The following is a 26,605-nucleotide window of genomic DNA, read 5'->3' as shown; positions in this document are numbered from 1 at the left end:
TAATTCCCAGTACCTAATTCAAGTCTTTCTACCCGTTAATCTTACCTACCATATCATGAAAACATTAAAACTTATTACGTTGAATTAATAAAATTAATTTAGTAGACAGCACCAATACATACCAGTGTCAGTGAAACAAGCCCTAAATCTGTAGAACAGCACCAAATAACGACCTTCTGGTTATTCTCGAATACCGAACAAGTTAATGTTGCCTTAGTATCAGGAGTTGCAAAACAGATGCTTACTCTCTCAGGCCAGTTATAAACGGGAAATATTGTAGACTCTACACTCTTTGGTAAGGAATACCTGGGTTAGTTATTATGTTTATATTGAGGAAGGTATTCTTTTAAAAAGGAAAGAGTTATTGAAAAAAGGATGTATATTGAGATACTTCGAAATTAAATGTAATTAACTTTAAGTTCTAATTAAAATAAAAAAATTGGCGTAGTTTACGTAAATGTAATATGATGTTTGAGCAATCTTTTTAAATTGAGTGGAGCACGGCGTTTCTGTATACGGGCAATACCAGAGAAGTCGAAAGAACGCTCATTTCTTACAGCCTTGGAAGGCTTTTTTAAAGATCCAGCCATCAGCACCTATTCATAACAGAACTACAAACATTCGATCAATCAGTTTTCTAATCAAAGCTTCAAATATAGAGAATGACCACTGCCCATGAAAACTGCAGCAACCCAAGGACTATTAAAGGTGTCCTACACGACCTAACGTCTTTATTAAAGCTGGCTTCAACAAATGCACTCTAATTTCACGTTCCGATCACCAACGTTATTTATTGTTCAAACTTAATGCGACCCCAGCCACGTCACTCTATTGTAATAAAATATAGTATAGTTGTAGTAAGGACCATGGAGAACAAAATGACTAGTGGAGGTGCCGTAACAGAAAATCGCTAAGAAAGTAGCGCGCCAAAATGCTGGGGTCGAGGAACGTCACTCTTTTCGCCCTAACACGTCTTCTTTGGACGACAACCATTTTTTGTAATACCAAAAATCATTGTCAGATGTCTCAAAAACCCAAACGTCTCGTGAGTTCACTCGTAACTAATCGTTCTGGCCATGCCCACCGTACGTTTTTGACCTAGAAGGCGCCAGACCTACTTGCATTATCACATCTCCGTTCATCCTTTCCTTACTCCGTGATACTATAGTTGTAGTAAGAACACATACTACAGTGCCCTTGGGTTGACCAATGAAAGCGCACGCCGCGACCTTCGGGTCAAGGGCGTTGAGCTGATGAACTGCTACACAAATTAAAGCTTTAAGTATTTATGTTTCTAGGTCTAGATTATTTTAGCATTTTAATTGAAGTTTTCAAAGTCATTATGGAGTGGAAAGTTCACTATGCATGTAGTAGAAGCTTCATTTGTTTTTGATTGGTAGTCTATACTAAAATTATAAAGAGGAAAACTTTGTTTCTTTGTTTGTTTGGTTGTAATGAATAGGCTCAAAAACTACTGGACCGATTTTAAATATTCTTTCACCATTCGAAAGCTACATTATCCACGAGTAATATAGGCTTTATTTTATCCCGGTACGGGCAGTTTTTACCACGGGAGTTGGGTGAAACCGCGGGAAAACGGCTAGTAACAAATAAAAGCCGTGTTCAGGGTTGTTTTCATTGACTTACGGCAAACAATTGTCAAATAAGTATACTCTGCTGATTTTTTTATTTCTTCGAATTGGTCTCAGGACCTATATATCTACTATACTGGTCCAGTTTCCAAAAAATCGTTCAGTGTTAGATAACTCACTTTTCTTGAACAAGGCTATAGGCTACTTTTTATTCAGGTGTAGTAGTTCCACGAAAAAGAAAGTTAACACGATACGTCCTATCCGAACAAGAGTAGCCTTAGCACTTTCTGGAACATTTTCGAATTAAAAAGCGAAAAAATATTTTACATGCATTTTAATTCTGAAGATAAGACAAATGTCTTCTTACCACGACAATATCACATGAGGGTTACCTTTTTTTGAAGAAAAGTCCAAAAACTTGACAGATAGACAGACATAGTTTATGTTTGTTCGTGTTTTTCGATTTGTATAATGGATGCAGCCAAGGTCAAAGGTCGTATCTTGATATGAAGTTTAATATTATTGCTATCGATCGACCTTTATTGATGGCTGCGCGATTGACTAGTCAATTGTCCTTGCTCGTCTAGGATATAAATGACGTACTTTTGGGACGTTGTCAGGTAAATAGAAGAAACTACTGGAAATTGTTGTTTTGTTTAGCTTAATTGTCTTTTTACTCGTAATTTAATTATTCACCGCTTGCTCTCATATTTTGAAGTATTATATTAGTAGCGATGAAACTTTTTTTTATAAATGGAGCAAGGTTTTAGGATAACGAAATTAAAAAGTCCGATACCAATTCTACTAAAGTAGTAAGAATTCTATATCAATTCTACATAATTTTATTTTTCCTAACACTAACTTCATTACCACTCAATGCTAGTGAAGCTACATCATTTAAAGTCCTACCCCCGCATTATTTATTACATTTAATGATTACTTAAGTCACTCCTTAGTGACGGATTGTCAAAGAAATCCTTCACTAAGGATTAGCTTAAGTAACCATTAAATGTCTCTGAGTATGGGGGCTAGACTCCTACCAAAGAAACAGACATTTCAACCTCCAAACCACGACATTAAAAAACAAAAGAAGGCGTAAACTCAAACCACGTTACAAGTCGACACGGTGACTTAACAAAAGCTTGTAAACATTGCTCTGATGTTAAATAAACTGAGTTTTTATTACTAACTCCCACATTCTTCCCACATTGTTGAATTACAGAACTTTGGTGTACTTGTGACTGACCTTTTTGAAGGCACTGTAACATCCTACACGAAAAAAAACTGTATCGAGTGTGACAATGTTTGAACAATGAAGATGGCAAATATAGGTTAAGCGTTATTGCAAAAATTGTTCCCAAGAGTTTGTGTGCAAGACGAACATTTTCTAAATGCATAAAAATGTTACAGGTACATTTTCACTGCTATTAAGATAAAAGTATTTCATTGCTAAAGTGTTCATGCTAGAGTCACTTTTGCCCAAAACATCGTGAGCTCAAAGACAATAAAAAGGCTGTAAAAATGAAATCTATTCTTCTTTATGAAAAACGCATCGGACATTTTAAAGTATGATTTGGACTAGTTAGCGATTTTGCCTTACCTATGTTCAACAACACCACACCTTCCGAAATAGGCTATATTCCTTAATACATTTGCTATATAATACTGATATAATGTGATTCCTAACATTAGCGCATTAAACAATATAAACTATATCATCTATGATGACGACCTAAAACTAAAACAAAAACGTGTCATCACTAACTTAAGTAACACGTTCACTAAGTTAGTACTAAGTACAGGTAAAATGTGACTTAGTTTCTAAGTTGTCGCTAATGAATTCATGCGAGCTATGCACGGGTAGCTTGAATGAAACTTAAACACCTAGCGACGGGACTATTAAAACTGCAAGACTTTCTACTGAGTTAAGTAGTATGATCGTATATGCTTCGAGTGTACTTTATTAAGTAAAAGTTTTGGTAAAAGCAGTAGTTTGTAAAAGGTTTGTGTTTAATTGATGGGAATCATCTTTGCTCTACCAGAACTACTCGACGCTCTGGAATTGCATGGAATAAATTTCATTATGACCGCTGATGACTTCATATGTTTAAATCACAATTAACAGCGTAAATGCATTAAAATATTTCATTTGTGTGTGTATTAGGTACACTTTCTTTAAACTAGTGCATCGATAACTTGAAGTCTAGAAAATAAAATTTTACTAGGCTATAGGTAAACGGGATAGTAGAAAAGAAATTAGAATTATTTTCCTTCTATCGACCGTCAATTTCATTATCCTTACATACTCCATGGCTCTATGACCATGTTATTTAAAACAAAGTAAAATAAAGTTAGATAGCTTTGTCCCTATCCCATAAACAACAAACTCTATGGGTAATCTTTTAATATCTTTAATTGTTACAAATGATGATAGATGGCCGTTGTCGCGTGTCTAAGCGATTGGCATGCGGTGAGTTCAATTCCAGGGGGATGTTTTTTTGTTTATACATAAATTAGCTGTTTCCTGCTGTTTCATCCGCGTCCCAGGACAACCACCTCCCGCAACTGGGTAAAAAGTAGCCTCTGTCCACTTTCAGGTTCTAGACTATCTAAAAGGTAAATTGGTTTAGTAGTTTCAACTTAAAAGCGCGAAGGACAGTCAGTTACAATTAAATGTTTATTTTTTATTTTGGCACAATATCCAAATAATACAAAATATATACATAGATACCTATACACCATTGAATTGAGAGCCTCCTTTCTATTGAGATGTTAAAAATAGATAGAGACTTCTAAATAAAGTTATCTCAAATCCGTCAGACGAGGCCAGATTGCTACCAATCTGTAACACTTCTGCCTGTCTATTTCAATTCACTACGAAACAAAAGCCTTCTGGACTGAGGGTTATTTCAGATTGAACGTTTTATCGTTCGGCGAACGGACGATCACTTATAACAGACAGGTGATGATGGCCATATAACCAACCAAGTGCGTCTCAAAAAATCACTTTGTATGCTCCCTAAAATATGTATTTAATTTATTTTGATTCTCAGTATTTGTTGTTTCAGTGGCAAAAATCAAACATCATGTGTAAAAATATCTACTGTCTAAGTATCACAGTAACTAGCCTGGTGACAGACGGACAGCGAAGTCTCAGTAATTGGGTCCCATTTTCCCTTTGGGTACGGAAGCCTAAAAATCTACATACGACAAAAAAGATGTAGGTGTTTTACCTAATTCTTAGCCTAACCTAATCCTAGACTAGTCTAGGTAATTTACTGACATATTCTAGACCTACTTTTAATGGAAGTTTACGAAGTAAGTGTTAAAGCTTTTACCAAGGTTAGAAAAACGGTATATCAAAATAATGATTTTAGTGGTACCTGTTTATTTTTTATGTGGTGACGGAGTTATGTAAGAGGTTTATTAGTATTAGGTCTTTGTTAGACCTAGAATTATTATAACTACTATAGCGTCTTCTTATTTTCCGAAAAGTACAGGCAAACATAACAGTTTCTCGGAAAATTTAATGGGTCAGGAAAATGATTATTGATTATATTCTCATTAGAATAAGTTTCCATTTTAAACTTCTTTTACGGGAAACGGGATAATTTCCTTGAAGCTTTATATACACCTGCTTAATTAAGTTCAAAATCGTTATTAATTGACTCTATTAAACAGTTACTATACATAAGTTAACTAACGTGAGAAGCACTGGCACTATAATATATCCTGCGCAGTTGAAAAATCTGCTTACAATATGAGAACAGCCGCCATAGCCGATAATTGGCTAGGAGGACATCATCATCATCAACGTGAGAAGCAGCAAAAAGATTAAGACATGTTGATTTTTCAGGCTATTTGAATCAAAATATTCTTATTTTTTTCATCATGATTTTGTTTCTTTTTGACACTTGTATAAAGCCTATCTCCAACGTAACTGTCTGGCTCAGTTAATGTATTATGAAGGTTTATTTCAGGCCGAGTTCAGCGCCTCGTGGCTCCGCGTCAATTTAATTCAAATTACACGGGATTTCACGCTACTTTCCTCTGCCTAAATAAGATGCTCTATGAGGTTTAGGAAAAAATATTCAGCTTATTAAAAAACTTAAACTATTCATACTTCTCGTAATTTTGAAGACTACAATTTATTGACTTGAATTTATGGCTCCGTCGCAAAATGTCCACTTCTCAAAATGTCCACTGGTCGCAAAGTGTCGTTTTCTCAGAATGTCTCTTTCGCAAAATGTCCACTTCGCAAAATGTCTCTTTCGCAGAATGTCCACTTCGCAAAATGTCCACTTCGCAAAAAGTCCCTTTCGCATATTGTCCCCTTTTTATTTCTGATTTACTTTAATCATGATTCAAGTTGTTCAGTTGTGCTTTTCAACGCCATCGAACAACGAATGCTTTGGAAGGCTGTCACCGACGCGTTAATACAGGACGTATACCAAGAAAACCAAGTCTGCATATATTTGTCTTTAAGTTGAAAAAGGAAAGTAAATACTGGGATAGAGGAATAAGGAACAGTCTTTTTAAAAATGTGCAGCACAATAGAAGAAAAGTTGACATTTATTTTGATAAAAAATATAAGGTTCAATTAGAACGAAATAATTTGACATTAAAAAAGTTTTTTTTTTACAGTTAACGGTTGGTAGGTAATTAAAGTGTGTTCAATTTTTTTTTCTAGTTAATAACAATCATGTTGGTAATATAATTACTTTAAATCAAGCGATTATGCAAAGAAATAAATCTGATTTGTACTATGTTTTTTTTTTGCTTACCTATATCGATACAAATAAACACACGTCGAACATGATATGTGTGAAAGTAAATTGCTAAAATAAATTCTGATTAAAGAAAATCAGAAATAAAAAGGGGACAATATGCGAAAGGGAGTTTTTGCGAAGTGGACAATTTGCGAAGTGGACATTCTGCGAAAGAGACATTTTGCGAAGTGGACATTTTGCGAAAGACTCTGAGAAAACGACACTTTGCGACCAGTGGACATTTTGAGAAGTGGACATTTTGCGACGGAGCCTTATTGCAATGCACTGCAATTGTTCTGGCCGTCGGATCGAAAAAACTAATGTAATATTTTTGTAGCTGAAAGAAGAAGCCGAGTTAGTTTGTAGTCATCGTCAAACAATTGTTAATGTTAAGCATAACAGCTTACAAAAAAGAACAGAAAACTTAAAATAATGGGGCAATAGATCCTTCTTATTCACGACCTTAACTTATACCACGCTTCTAAACTCCCAAAAAAACACCTCGTGTTCCTCTGACACGAGAAGAATAAGAAATTAACAAGATAATAGTGGTTCTAGTTGATTAGTGATTAATTACCGCCCACAGGTCGTGTCGGGACTAACTCGCAGTTGTGTGTGCTAATTGCTGAAAAACCTGATTCAGGACGGCTGTATCAATTTAGATCGTAAGGTTTTGTACAAAGGTGATTACTGTACATATGAAGATATATGAAGTTTGTTTCTACTAGAAAAAATCTTTATAGGTTCTTGTCCTAGCAATCATTAACTGTTTATGAAGCAGATAATTGCGAGAAAACAGACCAAAAATTGATAATTTTTTTAGTAAAAATTAATCAAGTATGGGGTTCTAAGATCATGTCTTCTTTGTGCAAAAGAGAGAAGGGCTTAATACAATACAACGATGGTTATGAAAGTTCTTCAAACATAACAATAACATTTACGTAAAGATAGTGTCCTGGTGTAACAGTTTTCATTGAATACACCAAGTACGTAATTTATTACCATCATCTATTACGCCCTTATTTAAATAACAAAGACTTTTGTTCCAAGAAAATTATGCAATTTTCTCCGTAATTAATTAAAACCACAGTTTTCCACACGACCAAAGAGGTTTAATGACATGCCAATCACATCGCTGGCTGTTGCATTTAGTCTGTGGTGTACCTTACAACGTACACCCGATGCCTTCCAGACTGATCGATTAATTTTCTATCTATAACTCGCGCCCTCCTGTCTATCTAGGCTAACTATACTAGTACTAGGTATATAACATTTTGTCACCCTTTTAACGAATTTACGGTCAGGTGGAATAATACCTCTTCTTGGGGTCATTTTTAACATGGCGGCCGAATGTCATTGACATTCCCAATGACGTTTATTTGACAGTGACATATGAATGTCTTGGGTAGTTTTCGTGGATAAAATCTTGTGGGTTACAAATACGTCATTCCGAGTATTTTTTTCGAGAAGTTTTAATGGATACTGTTAATCTTGCTTTCAATTAAAATTGCCGAATAAATAAGGTCGCATTATCTAACGTTACTAAAACTAGTGCCCTGTTTGACATGACACCAAATATCAGTGTCAGACCGATTACCTATAAAGTCAGACTAATCAGATTAGCCAGTAATGAGTCCAATAACTTGGACACATAATCCTTTAGTGTAATTTCTTCAAAGGCTTTGTTCCCAGAAAACGTAATTTCGAAGGAAAACCGTTGCAAGTAGAAAGGATGAGAGCATTGTATGGCTTTATTAAGGGGGTGGGGGATTAGTGTGGATTAAGGGGGCAATAACATGCCACTCGCGTTACTGACTTACTTATTTACTTTACTGAGGGTATTGGTACACTGCAGTTACATGGGATAATGTTTTTATGTAGAAAAGGCGTAACAGACGTACTAACAACGGTTTTCTGGACTTGTTAAGAGTCCATGCTATGCAATGTAGAAAAAATCGAGGTATTTTCGCAACTTTTTCTTACTCATAGTTTATTCCTAGACAGACAGAGCTACTTTTGTGGTTATAATTTTAGTAAAAATTTCTTCAATTACCATTTATAATGACGTGTTCAGACCTAAAATTAAACAAGCGAGATATAAGTAAAACCGCCTATTTCAGTGTTAAATCGTAACAGTATATCAAGAGCACTAACGGGTGCTAAGAACCTTGTGTGGCAACAGACCCTCATAATTTGACCCTTTACGCCAACATAGTAAGTTTAAGCCCTAGAGAATAGTTTCCACCTATCTTATTGTCCTAACCTTCAGATTCCTACATTAATTGGACACCCTACACATTAAAATGCTTACGTAAGGGCAACCAATTAAGGACGTCGTTCAAACTGTTAGATAGTTATAAAGCTGAAGTTTGTTTGTTTGCTTAAGCAAACATGCTCATCTCATGAACGACTGAAATAAATTGATGTTTATTTCAGTGCTCATTTAGTGATAGAAGACTATAGGCTACCAGTATAGCACTTTCTAATAATTTTGATTGCGAAACATACATGAGTTCTTTGGTTCTACTTTGCACCTATCAAAATTAATTTGGAGAAATAAATTAATGAAGACTAATACGAGCTGTTTCGCGCGATACCGCTCGTATTAGCTTCACTAACGCTGATCAAATAAATCTTTCTTTATATGTACATTAATATTTTTCAACTGGATAAACGTGAAAGAGGGTGACTCGCATTTAAAAATACTAACTTACAATTTCAGTGTTTAGTCATCCCTAATCCCTATGTTTTTTTTGAGATAAGAAAAAAATACCTTTTAAAGTACCCTAATAATATTTGCAAACGCTTTTTTAATAATATCTCCTTGGAGGCATAGATTACATACCAGTTTTGGATATCTGGAAATTCATGTTTTAATTTCATTTTAAAATAACGTAAAGCAATTTTCATTATCAATTATTTCTAAGCTATAAAAAATCTACGAACATAATTGGTACTTTGTAATAAAAGTTAAATAAAAAAAGAAAATTTCAAAGCAAACGCTTGAATTAATCTTCAATAGGGACAAGCAGACGCTATCGAAAAACGCGGGGTCATTACCTTCGTAGTACGCAAGTTTTCAGTGCGTAAAATACTATAACAAGTATTTTAACTACTTTTTTACGTATTTCTGAGTATATTAATATCTATATAATTGTAAATACTTAAATACGTTTGTAACATAACCTAACCTTAACTAAAACGAAAATTGGTTTATATCAAATTCGTGAAGATATAGAACTTAAATACATAAATTAACGTATTTCTATGACAGTTAAATACAAAATTATATAGCAATTACAAACTATAACATTAAAGCGGCAAAACTAACAACGTTTCGGAGAATAATCGATAAACCAAACATTGAATTGTGACAACTTAACTAAAATAACACTTTAAACCCTAAAATGACACTAAAAGTCACTAAATAACTACTAAAAATGTTGCAAAATAGTAAAATAAGTTAGTAAATAACACAATTATATGCTTTAAACCAAGCTTGTGTACGAAAACGTACATACTTAGATACGTTACCTGAGATAACTTGAGCGTCCTTTTGCACAATTTATTTGTAACACTTTCACTAGGTGCGTGGTTAATAACAATGTTATTTGGTTATATAACACTGATCACTGGTGATGTTGGTGATTGTTTGGCGATTGTTCTTATGTAATGCGTTCGGTTATTGCATGGCGCGAGGAGGCCGCGCGGGGTACGACTGCAGAGAGAAATGGCGGACGGGTGCGCGCGCCGCCCGCCCTCGGGTTAGTGGGGGGTTCTACCGCGGACGATGGGCGATTTTGTTCATTATTTTTGTGAAAGCTTTTTCCTGCAGTTTCGCGCCCGCCCTGATAAAACTATTTAGGCGTTCTTTTTCACAATAAAACTTACATATGAGTAAAAATATAATTGGGATTAATATTCAAAAAAACTTTTAAATTAATATTGTTTAATGTTAGTACTTCGATGTGTTATAGGTATGTGAGTTTAATTTATAAAAAGCAGGAAAAGAAGAGTAGGAAGGTAACTTACTGGTGCATTTAATTATCTCTACTGTATGAAAATATAAACTAAAATTACATAACTTTTCAAAAGCACCTAAACTGATATAAAAATAAATAATTAATAAAAAACACCACGACAAAACGCAGCATCAGAACAACACCCTAATCTAGACAAAAGGCTCGCACTTTGTAACGTTCAGCGTTACCTTGTACCGTACACACAACTTATTTTAACGTCTACAATTGTTCGTCATCCATTGCTGCATACTCACAACTTTCGTAACAACATAGAGAAACAAAAAACGCAATGTATAACAAACATGTTGGTGCAGTCTTATAGTATTATATTTTCGGTAGAGGAGAGCAAGTCGTCGTGAAAAAATGTTGATTTTTAGACGGAGCCCCTGAATTCACATGTGCAGTAAGAAATTGAGTCGAGCCGAATGAAGTAATAGGGATGAGAGCAAATATAGATATAGAGATATGTATCGATGATATTTATTCTTTTGTATTTGATCTTTTATCGGAGTTGATATTGCTTTGCTACAGCTTAGCTAACTCGACTTGTTGTTATAAAGGTAGGTACTTTTTTTTTTACTCTGTCGCATTATGTTTGTATCCTGAAACTGAAGAAAAACAGACTTTTATAATATAAAAATAATTACGTTTTAATTCATTACCGTCTGTCACCCCGCATCTCGTATGAATTACTTGGACCAATAATTTATCCTAACAATGAATGTTGTGTTTCTATTATAGACTTTTTAATCCGAGTGCAAGGAGTAGGTTCTTTGTAGTCACAGATGGAAATGCAGGAAAAAGCTACAGCCGAATAAAGCCGAACAGGTTCGTTAGTTTTCGGGTTTTCGGCTAAATTAACTCGCAACTTTCCTATCATGTTTGAGGCATTAATTCAGGCACACGTGGTTTTCGTTACCGCCCACGCTCCCCTCACAGTTGAGAGGGAAATATTATTTATAACAACAGAACCTTTTAGCCTTCTAAGTAAGATATTAGCTAACATTTGTTATCTAAACAAAACCTAAAATGTAGGTACTTAATTAGGAAACTAGCGGTATCCCACGCTTTCGCCCGCATCTTTAAAGAAAAACTTTCCGTTTGTACGGGAAGTATTAAGAAGTATCAAACTCTTAGCATTTTGTCTTTCACCAGGTTTAAGCCTCCCATCGTCTCTTTCATTTCTCCTTAGAGGAGTCATTTTATAATACATAATTTGTACCTGTAGGTAAGGACATAGTTGTAAAGCACTGGTACTCAGCTACATCCGGTTAGACTGGAAGCCGACCCCAACATAGTTGGGAAAATGACTCGGAGGATGATGTAGGACATACTTTTTAGGCTATAAAAACGAATGTATCTAATACTGAGTCGCATGGTGCCATCGTTCCTTGATACATAAGAATTATCCCGACAACAATAAGTTTAATAAGTGCACATTTCTGAAATATACTTATGTAGATCATTAGAACATTCTACTAAGATATGACTGAAGAACAAACCTGTAAGACGGTTAAAAGTGATCGGTCCATAGTCGAAAACCATGTCAACACATAATATCCCAATTAACTCCAAATACTAACTTCAAAGATAATAAAAATAAAGAAAAGAAAGATTTTTCTACAACACAATTCCAGTTTCATTTTATTTCTTCCTCATACCAAGTTCTTACGAACAATAAAAATTAAACCCGAGCTGGGTTTAATATAGTACAAAAATACAATAGGATTAATAGCTCATAACTCTCTTAGTGTTAATAGATCGTTAGTGTTATTTTAAAGACGTTAAAAATGCAGTTCTTAGCTTTGGCGTTTTCGACGTTTCATCCCGAAATAGATGGAATAAATCAGGAGTTCGTAATGTACCGGACCGATTTCGGATGCTCTGACAGACAGAAGCTTCAACTAACCTCCACTATTCTCACGAATTTTGATTAGGGTACAGGACCTACTATGGGGAGGAAATAGACTGAATACAAAAAGTTTACAGTTTCCTTAGTATTAGTTAGTTAGTTTTAATACAGAGAATAAGTAGTTAGAAAGTAGTTAGAAAGTAGTGTATTCTACTTTCCGTATAAAATTGTTGTAATATCTGAACGCTTTACTAATAGGACATAGTGAATAATAATTGTAAATATTATGTCAAAGAACTTTGCTTTTAACATAATAGTAGCAATAGCCCGCCGCTATTGCTACCGCTCCATCCACACGTGCACACCACACGTGCACACACTGACTTCAAATAGTATAACTAAACAATTCTTAATGGTAATTCTCATTAAATGTTAGTTAGAAAGTAACAAAAATTATTTATTGACACTACACAAGAATGTATATTATGATAGGTACACCTAGAAATAAAAAATATAAAAGTAACAAAAGATGCGCCAAATAGATCCGGTTCAGCATTTCCTTCTTCAATTTCCATTTTTTTCTACAACCTGCCGTCCAAAATCGGCCATTTTGTTATTTTCTAATTTTTTTACTTTCAACAAATCAAACAACGTATGTATCATTTATCGAAATTGATAAACGCGTTTGATCAAAATAGTGTCAAAAAATTACTAACCACCATTCTTACCACTGGCACACATGGGCTAATAAACATAATACCCTCCTTTACATTGTGCAGTCAGGTAAAAAAGAGGTGCTTCATATTAGGTTCGGGGGTCTGCTCAGTCTCATCCCGTAGACCGCAGATGGCTTCCCAATGATTTCCTCTTATATAACCAGTAAGTAGTTATAGAAAATGGGTACCTACGTGAGTTTTTCTCACTCAATTCGCACGTAATAATGGAAAGGAATTCTTATTTCTCGAACAACTATTGAAAAACTTTGCACCTGATCCCCATATTATTTTTTCCTATTAATGTAACTGATAGGATTTCTTACAGAAGGTGCATTTTTAAGGTGTGTGTGTAAGTGGCGACATGTAACTAGCACTATAGTATCTGTGACCCGCCGATGCCTCAAACTGAAGGGCAAAATCTACAAATCCGTCTTAAGACCTGTCGTCCTGTATGGACCGGAGTGTTGGGCATTGAAAAAGAGGGATAAGAAGAGCGAGAGAAGAGAGTGCATGCACTCTCTTGCGCAGCAGAAATGCGAATGCTGAGATGGATGTGTGGTATTACGAGAATGGATAAAGTGAAGAATGATTACATTAGAGGAAGTCTGATAGTAGCGCCAATTACGGAAAAGATGAGAAGTAGAAGGCTATCATGGTATGGGCATGTAATGAGGAGGGATGATACGCATGCAACAAAGTGTATGCTAAGTATGAATGTAAATGGATGGAGAAGAAGAGGAAGACCTAAGAAAAGATGGATGGATTGCCTGACAGATGACATGAATGGAATGGAGTAAGTGTCAGTATGACGAATGACAGGGGAAAATGGAAGAGGATGACATATTGCGCCGACCCCAAATAAAATTGGGAACAAGGCAGGAGGAAGAAGAAGAAGAAGAAAGTGATCTGCTTAATTGTTCTCAGCCATGTTTTTTTTTCGATCATAAATTGTATTAATAAATTAACAATATTGCTACTTGTGATTTGAACGCCATATCGCACTACCAATTTGAACTTAGGCTGCCGATCACACTTTAGGGATGTTCGTTCCTCAGTCAGTGTGAGTGGCGTGGCGATTGCGTTGCGTGTGCGTCGCGTTTGCTGCGGCGTCTTTCTGAACGAAGAATCCTATTTCGTAACATCATCGTAACATTGACACTTGACAGCACATGACATGACATTGATAGATGTCAGATCTGTACTATACAGCTTATCAGATTTGCTTAAAAATACTTTTAAATATCTCTATCTAAGCGCTAAATAATAGGATGAAATAGTGAGTGAAATAGCTATGACTACTCAATACAAGAAATTTACCAGACTCATAGCTAAATGGCCCGTTGATAATACAAAAGGCGACAGGTAAGGAAAAGTGAGGTTAAGCTACATAATAAACCATTCTTTTCGTATCCTAAAACTAATTTCACTAATATATATTTTCAGGGACCTCGGAAAATTCATCAGAGATAAAGTTAAGGCTGCGTTTGAGTCATCAGAGCGCCAGAACTTGGATTCTGAGCTGTGCAACCGACAGTACAACTCACTCAATAAGCTAGCTGATAATTATTACAAAAACAAGTATAAACGAACTCACAGCAGTACAGCAACAGGGCTTAATACTGAAGAGTGCAACCTCATCCTATCTAACGAAGTTCTCGAATATTTGAAGGAGGAAAACAAAGGTTTCTTCAGCAAAGTGTTTGGTAGGGACAAAAAATGATTTTAAGGAAACTTCAACAACTCCAAAGGGTTGCCTTAACCTGCAGATTGAGCACAGAACATGTACGGTACAGAGATCATACACCTGTTATGTTAAATGAGTCAATAAAACATTTAAATCCTCAAGACAATGAGCTGTACATTGATATGACATTTGGAGCAGGTGGACACTCCAAGAAAATTCTAGAATCTGCTGATTGTAAACTGATTACTTTAGATAGGGACCCAGTAGCATATGAAAAAGCTCAGAAATTAGCTGAAGAGTACCCCAATAGAGTAATACCATTATTGGGTAGGTTTAGTGAACTCCCTGACCTTTTGAAAGCAAATGATATAAAACAATCCTCAATTGATGGAATGCTCTTCGACTTTGGATGCTCTTCAATGCAATTAGATGTGGGAGAAAGAGGATTTTCCATCAGCAAAAATGGTTTGTTGGATATGAGGATGGACGCTGGCAGAGATCCAAATCAAATAACTGCCAGAGAAGTACTAGCCACTGCTAATGAGCATGAACTCTACAAGATATTCAAAATATACGGGGAAGAGAAAAAAGCTGCCAAAATAGCACAAACTATTATTCAAGCAAGATACATGATCAAGAACATTGAGACAACCAAAGAATTAGTTGATCTTGTCAATGCCTGTTGCCCTGATGAGAAACGGTTAGATAAACTGCAGAGACCACAATCAAATGCTACAAAAATATTTCAAGCATTACGTATCTTCGTTAACAATGAATTGAACGAAATTAACTATGGTATGGTTCTTGCTAAATACTTCTTGAAACTCAATGGGAAATTAGTAACTATCTGCTTCCATTCATTGGAAGATACGATAGTCAAACGTCATATAGCAGGGAATTTGGTCAATGAAGTTGCGAATCCTGTTCCATTGAAGTATTTAAGTCCTATGTTAGTTCAGGATCAAGATACCATCAACATGTTCTTGGATACTCCTTGGAAAGCCATCAATAAGCATGTGGAAGTTCCCACTGATGAAGAAGTGGAGAGAAATCCCAGAAGCCGTAGTGCTAGATTACGAGCTGCCATCAAAATTAAATGAGATTTTTTGTGGTGAAACAGCCTTTACAGAATGTATAGAGTAGTCAAATAGTTCAATTATATAGTTGTACATAACAGTTGTTTTTAAGGATTATTGTTTCTATTACAAAATTTAGACTAATCTTGGTGTATTATTTAAAACTTTGCTGCTAGCTCAAACTCCAAAACAAGTGAATGGACTTTCATGCAGTTTTCACTAAGGGTCGATTTATACTAGCGCAGAGTCGAAGCGTCTTAACTGAACATAACAAATTCAACCTTACCTCCACGGCGTAACGCACACATTTACTTCGGAATTCCAAATTGGTGCGCGCGCATTCTCGCGCCCACTAGATGCCCACTAGCAATCCAACGCGTCAACTGGCAAGTGATTCAATAGCCCTGCTGTTGATGCCCATGACTACACGTGAGGGTGCGGCTTCACTTTAGTTGTAAAAAATTTGACGCTTCGATGCGCTTCGACTCTGCGCTAGAATAAATCGACCCTCTATTAGGGTCGATTTATATAATCATTCTTGAGAAAGGTTCAGGGTGGGCCACTAGTTCCGAAAATAAAAGCATCAAATTAAATAGACTCATTTATTATCTTATCATTGATTATGGTAACTAATACTAATTTTATACTATGGATCTGCTCGAACGTTGCCAAATTTTGTGTTATGATAACATGTGTTTTGAATATCCTACAATAGCTTAGACGTCAAGTTAATAACGTTTTAACCTTCCATAATAGACCACTTTACGTATTACAATTCCTCTGGTACCATAGTAAATCTTTCGATACTAACTTATACCACTTATACTTTATACTGAATTGAACTTTACCATAAATTTACCTTACCTTATTAGACATTTTAAATAATGAATTATTATTTATGAAGTTGATTACGTTATAATTTGAATAAGTAACAATTATTTCATAGACAGTTCTGAGTTTATAATCAACTTGCTTTTTAACATTTGCAATTTTTATTTGAAAATACATTCACGAAGAATATAAGAGCTTGAATGTGGTTAACAATTAATAATTTATCATAGTTAAAATTATTAGTAGTTACTAGACACCTAAATGCAATAGGCAGAGACATAAAGTAAACTATGATTTCCCAAAGAGACTAGACTAAATCGTATTGTTTGAGTATAATAAAAATATATTTCTTAAATTTTAAACATCGACATTTTTCCTTTTTATGATTTTTATTTTATGGCAAGGTTTTATTGTAATTTAAGATATATTTTTTCTAGTCACATTAAAATATGGTTAATTACATCAGATAATACTCCGCATCGTAATAGACACTAATAAAATTGTGTTATGCGTTTCTACATACATTTAATAAGATTTAGTATGTACAGATATAATAAACCATTTGGAATTATCTGGTAGTAAATAGACAATATAGAGAAAAGATGAAATCTCTTTCTAATAACATTCATATTCTTGTATCTGCGTTCATAATATTAAGGATGTACATGTATCTATAAAGATATATTTTTTAATCTTCCAAGTACACCACATTTTCAGAAAGCAGATGGAAGGTATAGTATTAATAAATAACTTTTGAATTTCAATCAATAGAGGAAACAATAATAAATAAATGTTTACATATTAATCAAACCTTTTTGCTAGTTAGCGAGATGGAGCTGCCTTTATGTATTTAAAAAAAAAACCGCAACTTAAAAGACGGGGAAAATATTTCACTTTAGTCTGACCCATTTACTTAGTGGATAATTTCTTTACGAAATTGTAAATCCACTTAAATACCATTTTTATACGTTATCAGGCACTCCTACTTCGAGCTAATTATGGCTAAATTTTATTCGTGCATTAGCTCTACTTTCACGCAATTTCCTACCTTATATAGAGGAAATAAAGTTCATTATTATTATGCCCAGTGCCCATGTGCCTATTTGTAAATTTAATTTTTAACAGGCGCAAACCTCGTTCAGCTTTGGCTGTTTTCTCGATAAAATATCGCCTGTTACTCAAGGTTAGTGTAGCTTTCCAACAGTGAAAGAACTTTTCAAATAGGATCAGTAGTTTCGGAGCCTCTAAAACGAATAATGCTTCCTCTTTATTATATTTGAATAGATAAATAATTTAATCTTAAATACTGAAAATAACATAATTAAAGCAATTATCTTTGCTTTATATCGTTCACGCGACCTCTATCCAGCAAATAACTGCCTATACGGACGATATTTTATAAATAATCTTAAAATCCCCTTTTGAAAAATAGACGTAGCTCGCAAAATCGCTAACTTTACACTTTCCAAATCATATATCAAAGAATTCAGTCAAAATGCATCGCCTCAAGAGAAAGGCCTAATATGGGCGTAAGAAAGTAACTAGTTCACTAAATAAATGTTGATATACCATAAAATATTTTTATATTCAACTTTGAGAACTGAAATCTGTCTAATACCAGATTCGCCAGTATTTCACTTGGCTTATTATATACGGCTTATTTTCACTATGGCGATTTTACTGGCAACATTAATTTAAAAACGTACTCAAAAACTCCTGTCATCACATGTATTTTTTCAAAGAATATATATAATACATAGATTGTATAGACCTTTCTCTATCCGCGATGCCAGAAGCATGTTCTTACATAAATATACTCATATATAACAATATACCACACGGTTGGAATGTGGCGAAGTTACGGTAGCGTCGTGTGCACGTAAATGAAGAAAATGGCAGTGGAATTCAAAATTAATACAGTTGTTGTGCATTTGAAATAAACTGTATGGACTCACTTTCGATAAAAATAATTATTTTGATAATAAAGAGGTCAATTCAAAAGTCTATGGTTACTTGCAAAAAAAAGTTTGCATGACAAATTGTTAGTCTATGATTTAGGTGCATAAAAATTGTTCGAGACACTTATCGGAAAGGGAGTCCATTGAAAGTCTTATTCTCAACAAGTTGGTGCTTATTTATATAGACATGTAGATTAGAACCTTTTCATCATAAAACAATCTTCACTTGGTAGACTACTAACTTCTACAGCAGTCCTTCACAATGGGAATCTTATTGTACTTTCCTTTATAACACATCACTCTGCCACAGACTATTAAAACATGGAGTGCTCATGAGAAGAAAATATTGCATTTTTGAACGTGACATTGAAACTGATATAATCATTGGAATGAGTGCAACAGTGCTACTAAACTGTGCAACATAGTAACTTAGTGCAACAGTGCAAATAAACTGTGCATCAACAACTAATTATACACCCGATATCATAATACCTTTTTGAATCAGTAAAGTTTCATTAGCCACAGAGCAAGTCCAATCGGTACGCATAAATATTTATAATGCATACTTTTATTTGACCTAAACAACATCTCTTTCATACAACAAAAAAGCAATAATTTCTAACTTAGCCTTTTCCCAACTATATTGGGGTCGGCTTCCAGTGTTTTACAAGGAGTTACTTGGACCACCCAATACTCCTTTGCAAGACTGGTAAGACAAACACTGCACTACTATCTAAGCACTCCATTTTAACACTAATCCGTGGTGGTTTGCTCCACTTAAGTCCTAGGTCAGTCAGCGTCTGGTTATGTCCGGTTGACACTGGACAGCACGTTGGCCTTGGCGCGGTCGGTGGCGGCCGCGGCTGCCTCGCGCATCTCTTTAAGGGTGTGTGTCATCGTGTGCTGTGATGGCACTTGGCGGGGGAACATGCTGTGGAGAACGTGGTTGAAACCGCTCACCTGGAAATTGTTGTTAGGTTTTAGATGGTCATTTTTCATTTTATCAAGTGATTTTGAGAAACAGGTGCTGCCTAATTCAGGAGGCAGGGGTGCATGATCACTGAATTCAGTTCAGAAATGAAGATTTTTTTTATTTATTTATTTTTGCTGTGGGTTATCGAATACGTGGAGTTCACTGACAGATAAATCCAAAAAAATATTCTGATACAATGTTTACATTAGACAAGGTTTTGTGATATGGTGTCCCAGAAGTCTCATGACCTAATTCTTGTTCGACTTGAGATAAAGATGCCACACCTAAGAATGCCATAATGCACGAAGACTTCTTTTAAAAGTACTGAACAGAAACTGATACCCACGGATATCCTAAAGGGTAAAAAATCTCTTTTCCGTATGATTTAAACTCTTCATATACATATTCAGCAGTTTGTAAGACCCTAACACCCAGAGCAATAAGAAGCCACTTTTTGGGCTGACAGACAGAATGTCTGGATGACGTGGAAATATTACATTTATAATTAAAAAAACGTATTTGCGTGTAGACCACTTGGTTTTCCAGAACCAGGTAGGCATTGCTAAAATTCCCTGAGATCACTTACCATCTGATTACAGTTCTTCTTAAACCTATCGACGCCGAACGCTCGGATAGCCCGCGAGAATCCGAACACTTGCGAGTCGATCCACGCGGAGCGGCACGCGACCGTCTGTCCCGGGCCAGCGGAGCGGTACTCTACGCGTTCTACCACGCTCTGAGGGGAGGGAATAAAGAATAAGTAATTTGTTGCTACGAAATAAAAATAAGAAACAGCCCTACACACATGTATATGGTTGTTGTACAGTTATATGTACCATTGTGAGTTTCACCATTTATAGATAACCAAGTTATAGTTTGGTTATCGTTACAGTGAAATTGTGGAACCTAACGTCCGTCAAAATGCACATTACAGCTTTGTTACCTCTATGAAACCCCCATAAATGTTTTGTATCAAAAAGCTTTTGGTACAGCCTAACTCTTTCTCGAAATTGGACGGAAAATAAGAATAATAGAGATCTTACCATAACTTTGGTATATCCTAAGTTCCTGGTGTAGGTGACGAATATTTTCTTCTCTGGATCCACGATGCTTTCCTCAATAATCTTCACTGATTTTGCGTTAAAAAATCTGTAACAAGATATCATTGCTAGTATTAATAACCATAAAATTAACAATACTCTATCAAAAAGGACTAATACAATCGTTGTTTTTTTCAACATTTTATTATAGTTTCATTAGTTTCGCTTTTTAGAACCTAAAATGTTTTTTTTTTCAGGCTCATATGGCATCAGGGAAATGAATGTTTGCCTAGCTAGATGCCCCTTTTGCATAAATAGAAGTATATGTTGTAATATGTACATATGTTGCAAAGATTATTGCGATGATAAATTAATTGATTGCATCAAAGAATCTATACAAACCAAAGAAAAAATGCCATGTTTTCATTCACATGCTAATCTCAAAGTACATAAATAGCAGTATCTATGTACAATCTTTCTTATCTCCTTTATGTACGAAGAGATAAGTCAAGTTAACATAAGCGACATAACCAAGTATGAAGTTACAACATAACAATATTTTATCTACTGATAGAGACTTATATAAGTCGTCACATAATTTAATTAACTGATCATAAACTACTTTCTCCTTATCTGATTAGTTTAACTCGAAGAACTTTCTTATATTGTAATACTAAATGTAACGGCATAGGGGTCAATTTCCTTTGCACTTAACTTTAGTATTTAAGTCATTGTATTATCTACTTAATTACGGTGTAATTAAGATTGATACTTGAATAAAGTACTGTGTGCATTTACATATTAACATTCCGTATGTAAATAATGTATGAACTGAACGCTACATTAGCACCGGACCAGTAGTTTCCTAGATTTTTGTTTACAAACAATGTGACGTCAAGTTTTAATTTTAAAGGTCGTTTCTGTGGAATAAAACATGACATGCAATTTGTTTTAAGTATTTATCTGGACAAGACAAAGTTTCCAGGTTTCTGGTCTTAGTAAAAATTGTTTTGTAAACAAACTTAGAGCATAATTCCTAAAATTTTACTGTATGTTTACTTGAATGATTAACAGTTTTCGATAAACCATGACTGGTCAACAGAATACATTAAAGAGGTGTTTATTTCCTGCTCATGTACACTATGGTTAGATATTTAGAGGTCACATTGAAGGTTGCTCGCACAATCACTAATGACATTGACTGACTACCAAGATTAATATATTAACAAAAACTTTGTTGGTAAATTAAGAAGAAAGATGACCTTGTGTACTAATAGATTGTATACCAAAATAAATTGTTAACATAGGAATTGACAACCTCCTCCCTTTTGGGAAGTCGGCTAAAAATCGATAAACTGTTAATATATTTATATTAACCAAATATAACTAAACTTTTGGAAAACTTTTCTACAAAAACACGCAGAGAATATATCTCTCAGGAATTGAGCGAATTCTTGAGAGAAGGCATAAACAAAGGCGTATGCAAAAACATCCCTAGTTATGTTAAAAATGCGAAAGTAACTCTGTCTGTCTGTTACGCTTTCATGTCTAAACCACTGAACCGATTTTAATAAAATTTGGTACAGAGATAGAGTTGACCTTGAGAAAGAACATAGAATAGTTTTTATCCCGGACTTTTGAAGAATTCTCTTGGAAACGCGATATAACCGAACTCTACGCGGGCGAAGCCGCGGGCGGAAGCCAGTCTTGAATAAAGTTATAATTTGTGTACAATTTTCGTTATTTTTAACAAAATTCCATACGTGTTTGTGAGTTACCTCGCTGGAATAAAATAACTCAACTAGATGCATCAGCATTGCTCGTTCCTCCAAGCGGTGTAAATATTTTGCAGTGTAATTTTAGAAATGAGTAACAACTATATTTTTGAGATACTTTGCATTTCAGTTGCTCGTCTTTACAAATAATTCATTTCTACGCGTATGAATGATTGAAAAACTAGGAATTTAGGCGACTATTGAGTATAAGGTCCAGGATACAATACCCAAATTAGGCAGAGGCCGTTAGGTTTCTCAAGAGGGATACCTTTATAGATAACAGTTTTATCAACAGCCTGAAATCTCAGTTTTTATCTCATTAGAGAAAATAGGCATATTTTTGCGAATATTTACCTATTTAGCATTTCAAAGTTCAATATGATAACGTGAGCTACTGCGAAGTAATTCCTAAAATACCTATTTATATGGTAAACAAAGTTATGCTTTGAAATGTAAACTCGTAAAATAAAAATATTAGAAACAAAATATTGTCACTTCATGATTACAGTACGTACAAGGTGGGGTATTTTGTAAAGCTGATTACACGTCATTTTGGTAATACAATCGACAAGATTACATATCATGCTCATTTGTGATATTTGTTTACTTATTTTTTATTTAAAACACCTACTTGGGTCACATACAATTAGTCATAAGAATCAAAAAGATAAATAGACATTTTATGTTATGAACTCATGAATATACAAATTGTTTTTTCTTGTTATTGGGAAAGTATGTATTTTCTTATGGCGGAAGTAATAAACGTTTTACCTACTGTCTTCAATTACCGGCAATATAAATTTAAAACCACACTTTTTTGTTTAAATTCTCCTGCACAATTTTCTTTCTGAGAATTCTCTCACGCATCTCACAGGTAATGCTTTGATACAAATGTACAACATACAACGTACCTACATGTCTTAACATAAACACTATTCTTCAAGATTTAGTTTAATCAACTAAGAGGTTGCTCCCACAGTTCCACCGAGTAACAGATAAATTACAATGAACAGTCCGAGTTTATTAGTTTCACCTTGGACGCTGGCTGTAATTTTATATTCAGTGCAAGTGGCAAGTCTGGCGCATCCATTTTGTTTTACAACATGCTGTTAGTCACGTCTATGCTCCAGCGAATTTAATATCACTTATCGTAAACTGTAGTCAATCATGTAGATTCATTGGATGCACTTAAAATGTACCAGTATTGTTTTTCTTTTTTATATCCTGATACTGTCTGTTACACAAAAAATCTTATTCAACTCAACAGCTTACTCAGCCGATTCTGACTGAACTCACTTCTCTTCGTGTGGTTCAGGGGGCTGTACCTACTCCACATCTGTCCTATAATATAGCCAGATTTCTTACTTAATAGAATGGAGTCATAGAAGTAATTTCTACATTGAAAATAACGTCAAATAAATAACTACATAATGATCAATCGTATTGACAAATAAAACAGTAAGAAACATACCTTTCTCCCCATTTAGGCACTCTGTTCGTCTTAGTGAGGACCCGTTTTGTGTACAGGCATCCGTCCTTCACTTCCCGGCTCCATGTGTCCTCGGACAGGACATGGGTACTAAAAAGAAAAGATATTGTTAAGGATTATGAATAGGACATAAGTTGTAGATACTAATATGAAAATAGTTTGATAATGCTACTGTGTTTAGAATGGCACTTAAGTTGTATAGCGACAAGAAATGCATTACTTGTTTTTGTAAGCCTAATTTCGTGTGCATTAAATATCATTATCTATTATGGAAACAAAGTCTGTCTGGCTATTTGCAACTAACTAAAAAAACTACTAAGTACATGGTTTTTTTCACTAATAGACAGAGGGATTCTTTAATGAAATACATATATTTAATTAACTGTTAGCTAAGGCATGCCGCTACACAATAAATTGTTGATGTATAAATCAATAAAATCATCAGCATTTAGGCCACTATTCAACAATGGCATACTGTCCTTCAAGGTAATCTGCAGTTTCCCACAAATTAATGAACCTACACTCAAGTAGCACTTATAAGACTTGAAGCTATTTTACCTAGGTACTATAATAAGGCAATTAGTCAGTCTTTGTCGTGTTAATAGGTTTCCATCCTACAGCTATTAAAATACAAATTATTTATATATTGTTTGCTTGAAAACATTGAATGGGCGCAATGAAATTTTTGTTTGTTTGTCCCCTACCCTAAAGGCTCTGAAACCACTGAACTAATTTGAAAAATTCTTTGAATGTTGGGAAGCTACACTCTTCCCAAGTAACATAAGCTATATTTTAATCCACTACAGGCAGTAGTTTCCACGGGACACGGGTGGAGCTGCAGAAAAGCTGCCAGTATTACAACAAATATCCAGGATTAAATCAAAAGTGCTCTCTCCAACGTACCTGAATTGAAAATTTGCTATAACAATCATCATCACCTCTGAGCCTTTTTCCCAATTATGTTGGGGTTGGCTTCCAGTCTAACCGGATGTAGCTGAGTACCAGTGCTTGACAAGGAGCAACTGCCCTATCTGACCCCCTCAACCCAGTAACCCGGGCAACCCAATACCCCTTGGTTTGACTGGATTATTACTATAACAATCATATGAGGCAATATTCTGAGACAATAGTACATGTAATCAAACTGTACTTTACAAGAATACTAATTGGATTTCTTAGCTACACATTGTGTATTTTTGTATGTATGTGCATATTTGTAAATAGAGTGTGTGCGAATCTGAGTACAATCAATCTATGATAGAGTTTATAAGTGTAAATGTGAATAGTGAGATAAATAAGTGAATATTACTTTGACTCAACAGACAACTGAAACAAAATTAGTGTTGCTAAACTTGAAGCAATAAGGTTTATATAAATCTATATCTATTGGTCATTATTGGATGAAATTAATTGAAAGAATATTTGAATATTTAACAGCATTGAATGTTTGTTACCCTGGCATTATTGACGAGACGTGGCCTTCATGATATAGCGTATTGATTTTTAATAGATACAATGACTTCAGAGCTTTGCGTTTTTTTTAATAATAGAGTGCTCTTTATGTTTAAATTGTTAATTTATTTGCTATCTGAATTTTGAGATAATAATTTATAGGTGATTTGCTTTAAGTGCACAAGTTTTACTGTTTTATTTCATAAAACATAGTTACCAGATTGCTTATATTGTTGCTTTTATTTGAAATTAAATAGTAAAACACACTCTTGAATACTGTGGATAATTTCATTCAATAATACTAGGTACGATTCATCCTAACCACTACAAGAGTGACCTTTGACCACCTCTTTTGTTGAGCCTTTTTCCTAACAAATATTGAAAAATAACATACCTCTGTGGGTTAGGGTATCTCTTCCAATATCCTCGAGCAACTTGATCCCAACTGAAGTTGAATGTTGATGTATTTTCAAAATATCTTGCCATTTTTTTTTTCACTTTTTTTCTATTTTCTTACTGGAATGATTGTAAACAATGTACTGAAAAATATCAGCATAACACCATGCTCGTTATTTCTGTAACGAGAGAACGACGCGAATGTTAATTTCCATGTTGTTTTTCTAATAAATCGTGTATTAAGACGATATCACCCGCGTGTATCCGATTACATAAACATAATCAATGTAGGTCACAAGATGAATGTTTAAGTTCGGCAGTGCACGGCGCCGCGGTCGCGCACAAAGCCTTTGTGACCGTGATCACGTACGTAAGCATAGCCAGGCATATGTATTGAGAAGTAAACAACGTTCATTCAACTTTTTACAGTCGGGCCAAAGTCGGAATATTAAAATGACACAGCGGCACATGTCCGCACTAAATGCTATCAAAAGATACATCATATTACGTATGCGGCTAACTACACACACCTCAAATTTCTTACAGGATTCAAAATAATACAAACTTTTTATAAGATTATCTTACCTATAAGCCGGAGGACCATGGGTAATAATCCCAATTTCTTACAATTAAGATTCCTAAAAGGATCTTTGCACGTCCACCGACACGGTCAACGTTACTTATTTTGACCGTAAGTTATGTGAAACAGTCGCGAAACACATGTTATCATTCATATTTTCAGGCCCGTTTTGATAAAATTTTGATAACTATTGACAGATTATTCGAGAGCCCATTTGTAATACAGATTATAAAATAAATGGAAAGACCGGATGTTCTTTTTTATCCTGTATACAACTGATATTCTCGATAGATTTTTACAAACATGTGACACGGCAAAAAGCTTTACCGACAAATGTTTACATTTGTTATTAACTTTCCTATTTAAGTCAATGTATGTATTTGAATGATTTGATAACAAT

General features: G+C 34.7%; 3 protein-coding genes across 4 annotated transcripts in view; 1 reads left to right on the top strand and 2 right to left on the bottom strand.

The window, feature by feature from the left end:
• Positions 1 to 10,022, bottom strand: part of LOC124640135 (neurexin-1) — a 177,198-nt gene extending 167,176 nt beyond the window's left edge. Inside the window, exon 1 of the mRNA XM_047177799.1 lies at positions 9,896 to 10,022. The gene's annotated coding sequence lies outside the window, so the exon portion shown is untranslated. The remainder of the gene's footprint in view (positions 1 to 9,895) is intronic.
• A 4,104-nt stretch (positions 10,023 to 14,126) lies between these two features.
• Positions 14,127 to 15,855, top strand: LOC124639991 (probable methyltransferase-like protein 15 homolog). The gene is made up of 3 exons (XM_047177540.1): positions 14,127 to 14,313; positions 14,395 to 14,649; positions 14,718 to 15,855. The coding sequence occupies exons 1-3, from the start codon at positions 14,243 to 14,245 to the stop codon at positions 15,733 to 15,735; spliced, it is 1,344 nt and encodes a 447-aa protein (XP_047033496.1). The 5' UTR covers positions 14,127 to 14,242; the 3' UTR covers positions 15,736 to 15,855.
• A 444-nt stretch (positions 15,856 to 16,299) lies between these two features.
• LOC124639990 (protein preli-like) lies at positions 16,300 to 26,423 on the bottom strand. Of its 2 annotated transcripts, none has more exons than XM_047177539.1 (6): positions 26,211 to 26,423; positions 25,624 to 25,745; positions 23,760 to 23,867; positions 20,517 to 20,622; positions 20,060 to 20,209; positions 16,300 to 19,460 (listed from the first exon to the last, which is right to left on the bottom strand). In XM_047177539.1, the coding sequence occupies exons 2-6, from the start codon at positions 25,713 to 25,715 to the stop codon at positions 19,305 to 19,307; spliced, it is 612 nt and encodes a 203-aa protein (XP_047033495.1). In that variant the 5' UTR covers positions 25,716 to 25,745; positions 26,211 to 26,423; the 3' UTR covers positions 16,300 to 19,304. The 2 variants fall into 2 exon arrangements, with proteins under 2 accessions (XP_047033495.1, XP_047033494.1); XM_047177538.1 differs by having other exon boundaries at positions 25,624 to 25,804; positions 26,211 to 26,420.
• Positions 26,424 to 26,605: the final 182 nt, after the last annotated feature.

Source organism: Helicoverpa zea, chromosome 20 (genome assembly GCF_022581195.2).
Source record: "Helicoverpa zea isolate HzStark_Cry1AcR chromosome 20, ilHelZeax1.1, whole genome shotgun sequence".
Classification (NCBI taxonomy): domain Eukaryota; kingdom Metazoa; phylum Arthropoda; class Insecta; order Lepidoptera; family Noctuidae; genus Helicoverpa; species Helicoverpa zea.
Note: the sequence above shows the minus strand (reverse complement) of the source record. Positions and strands in the feature narration are given on the sequence as shown.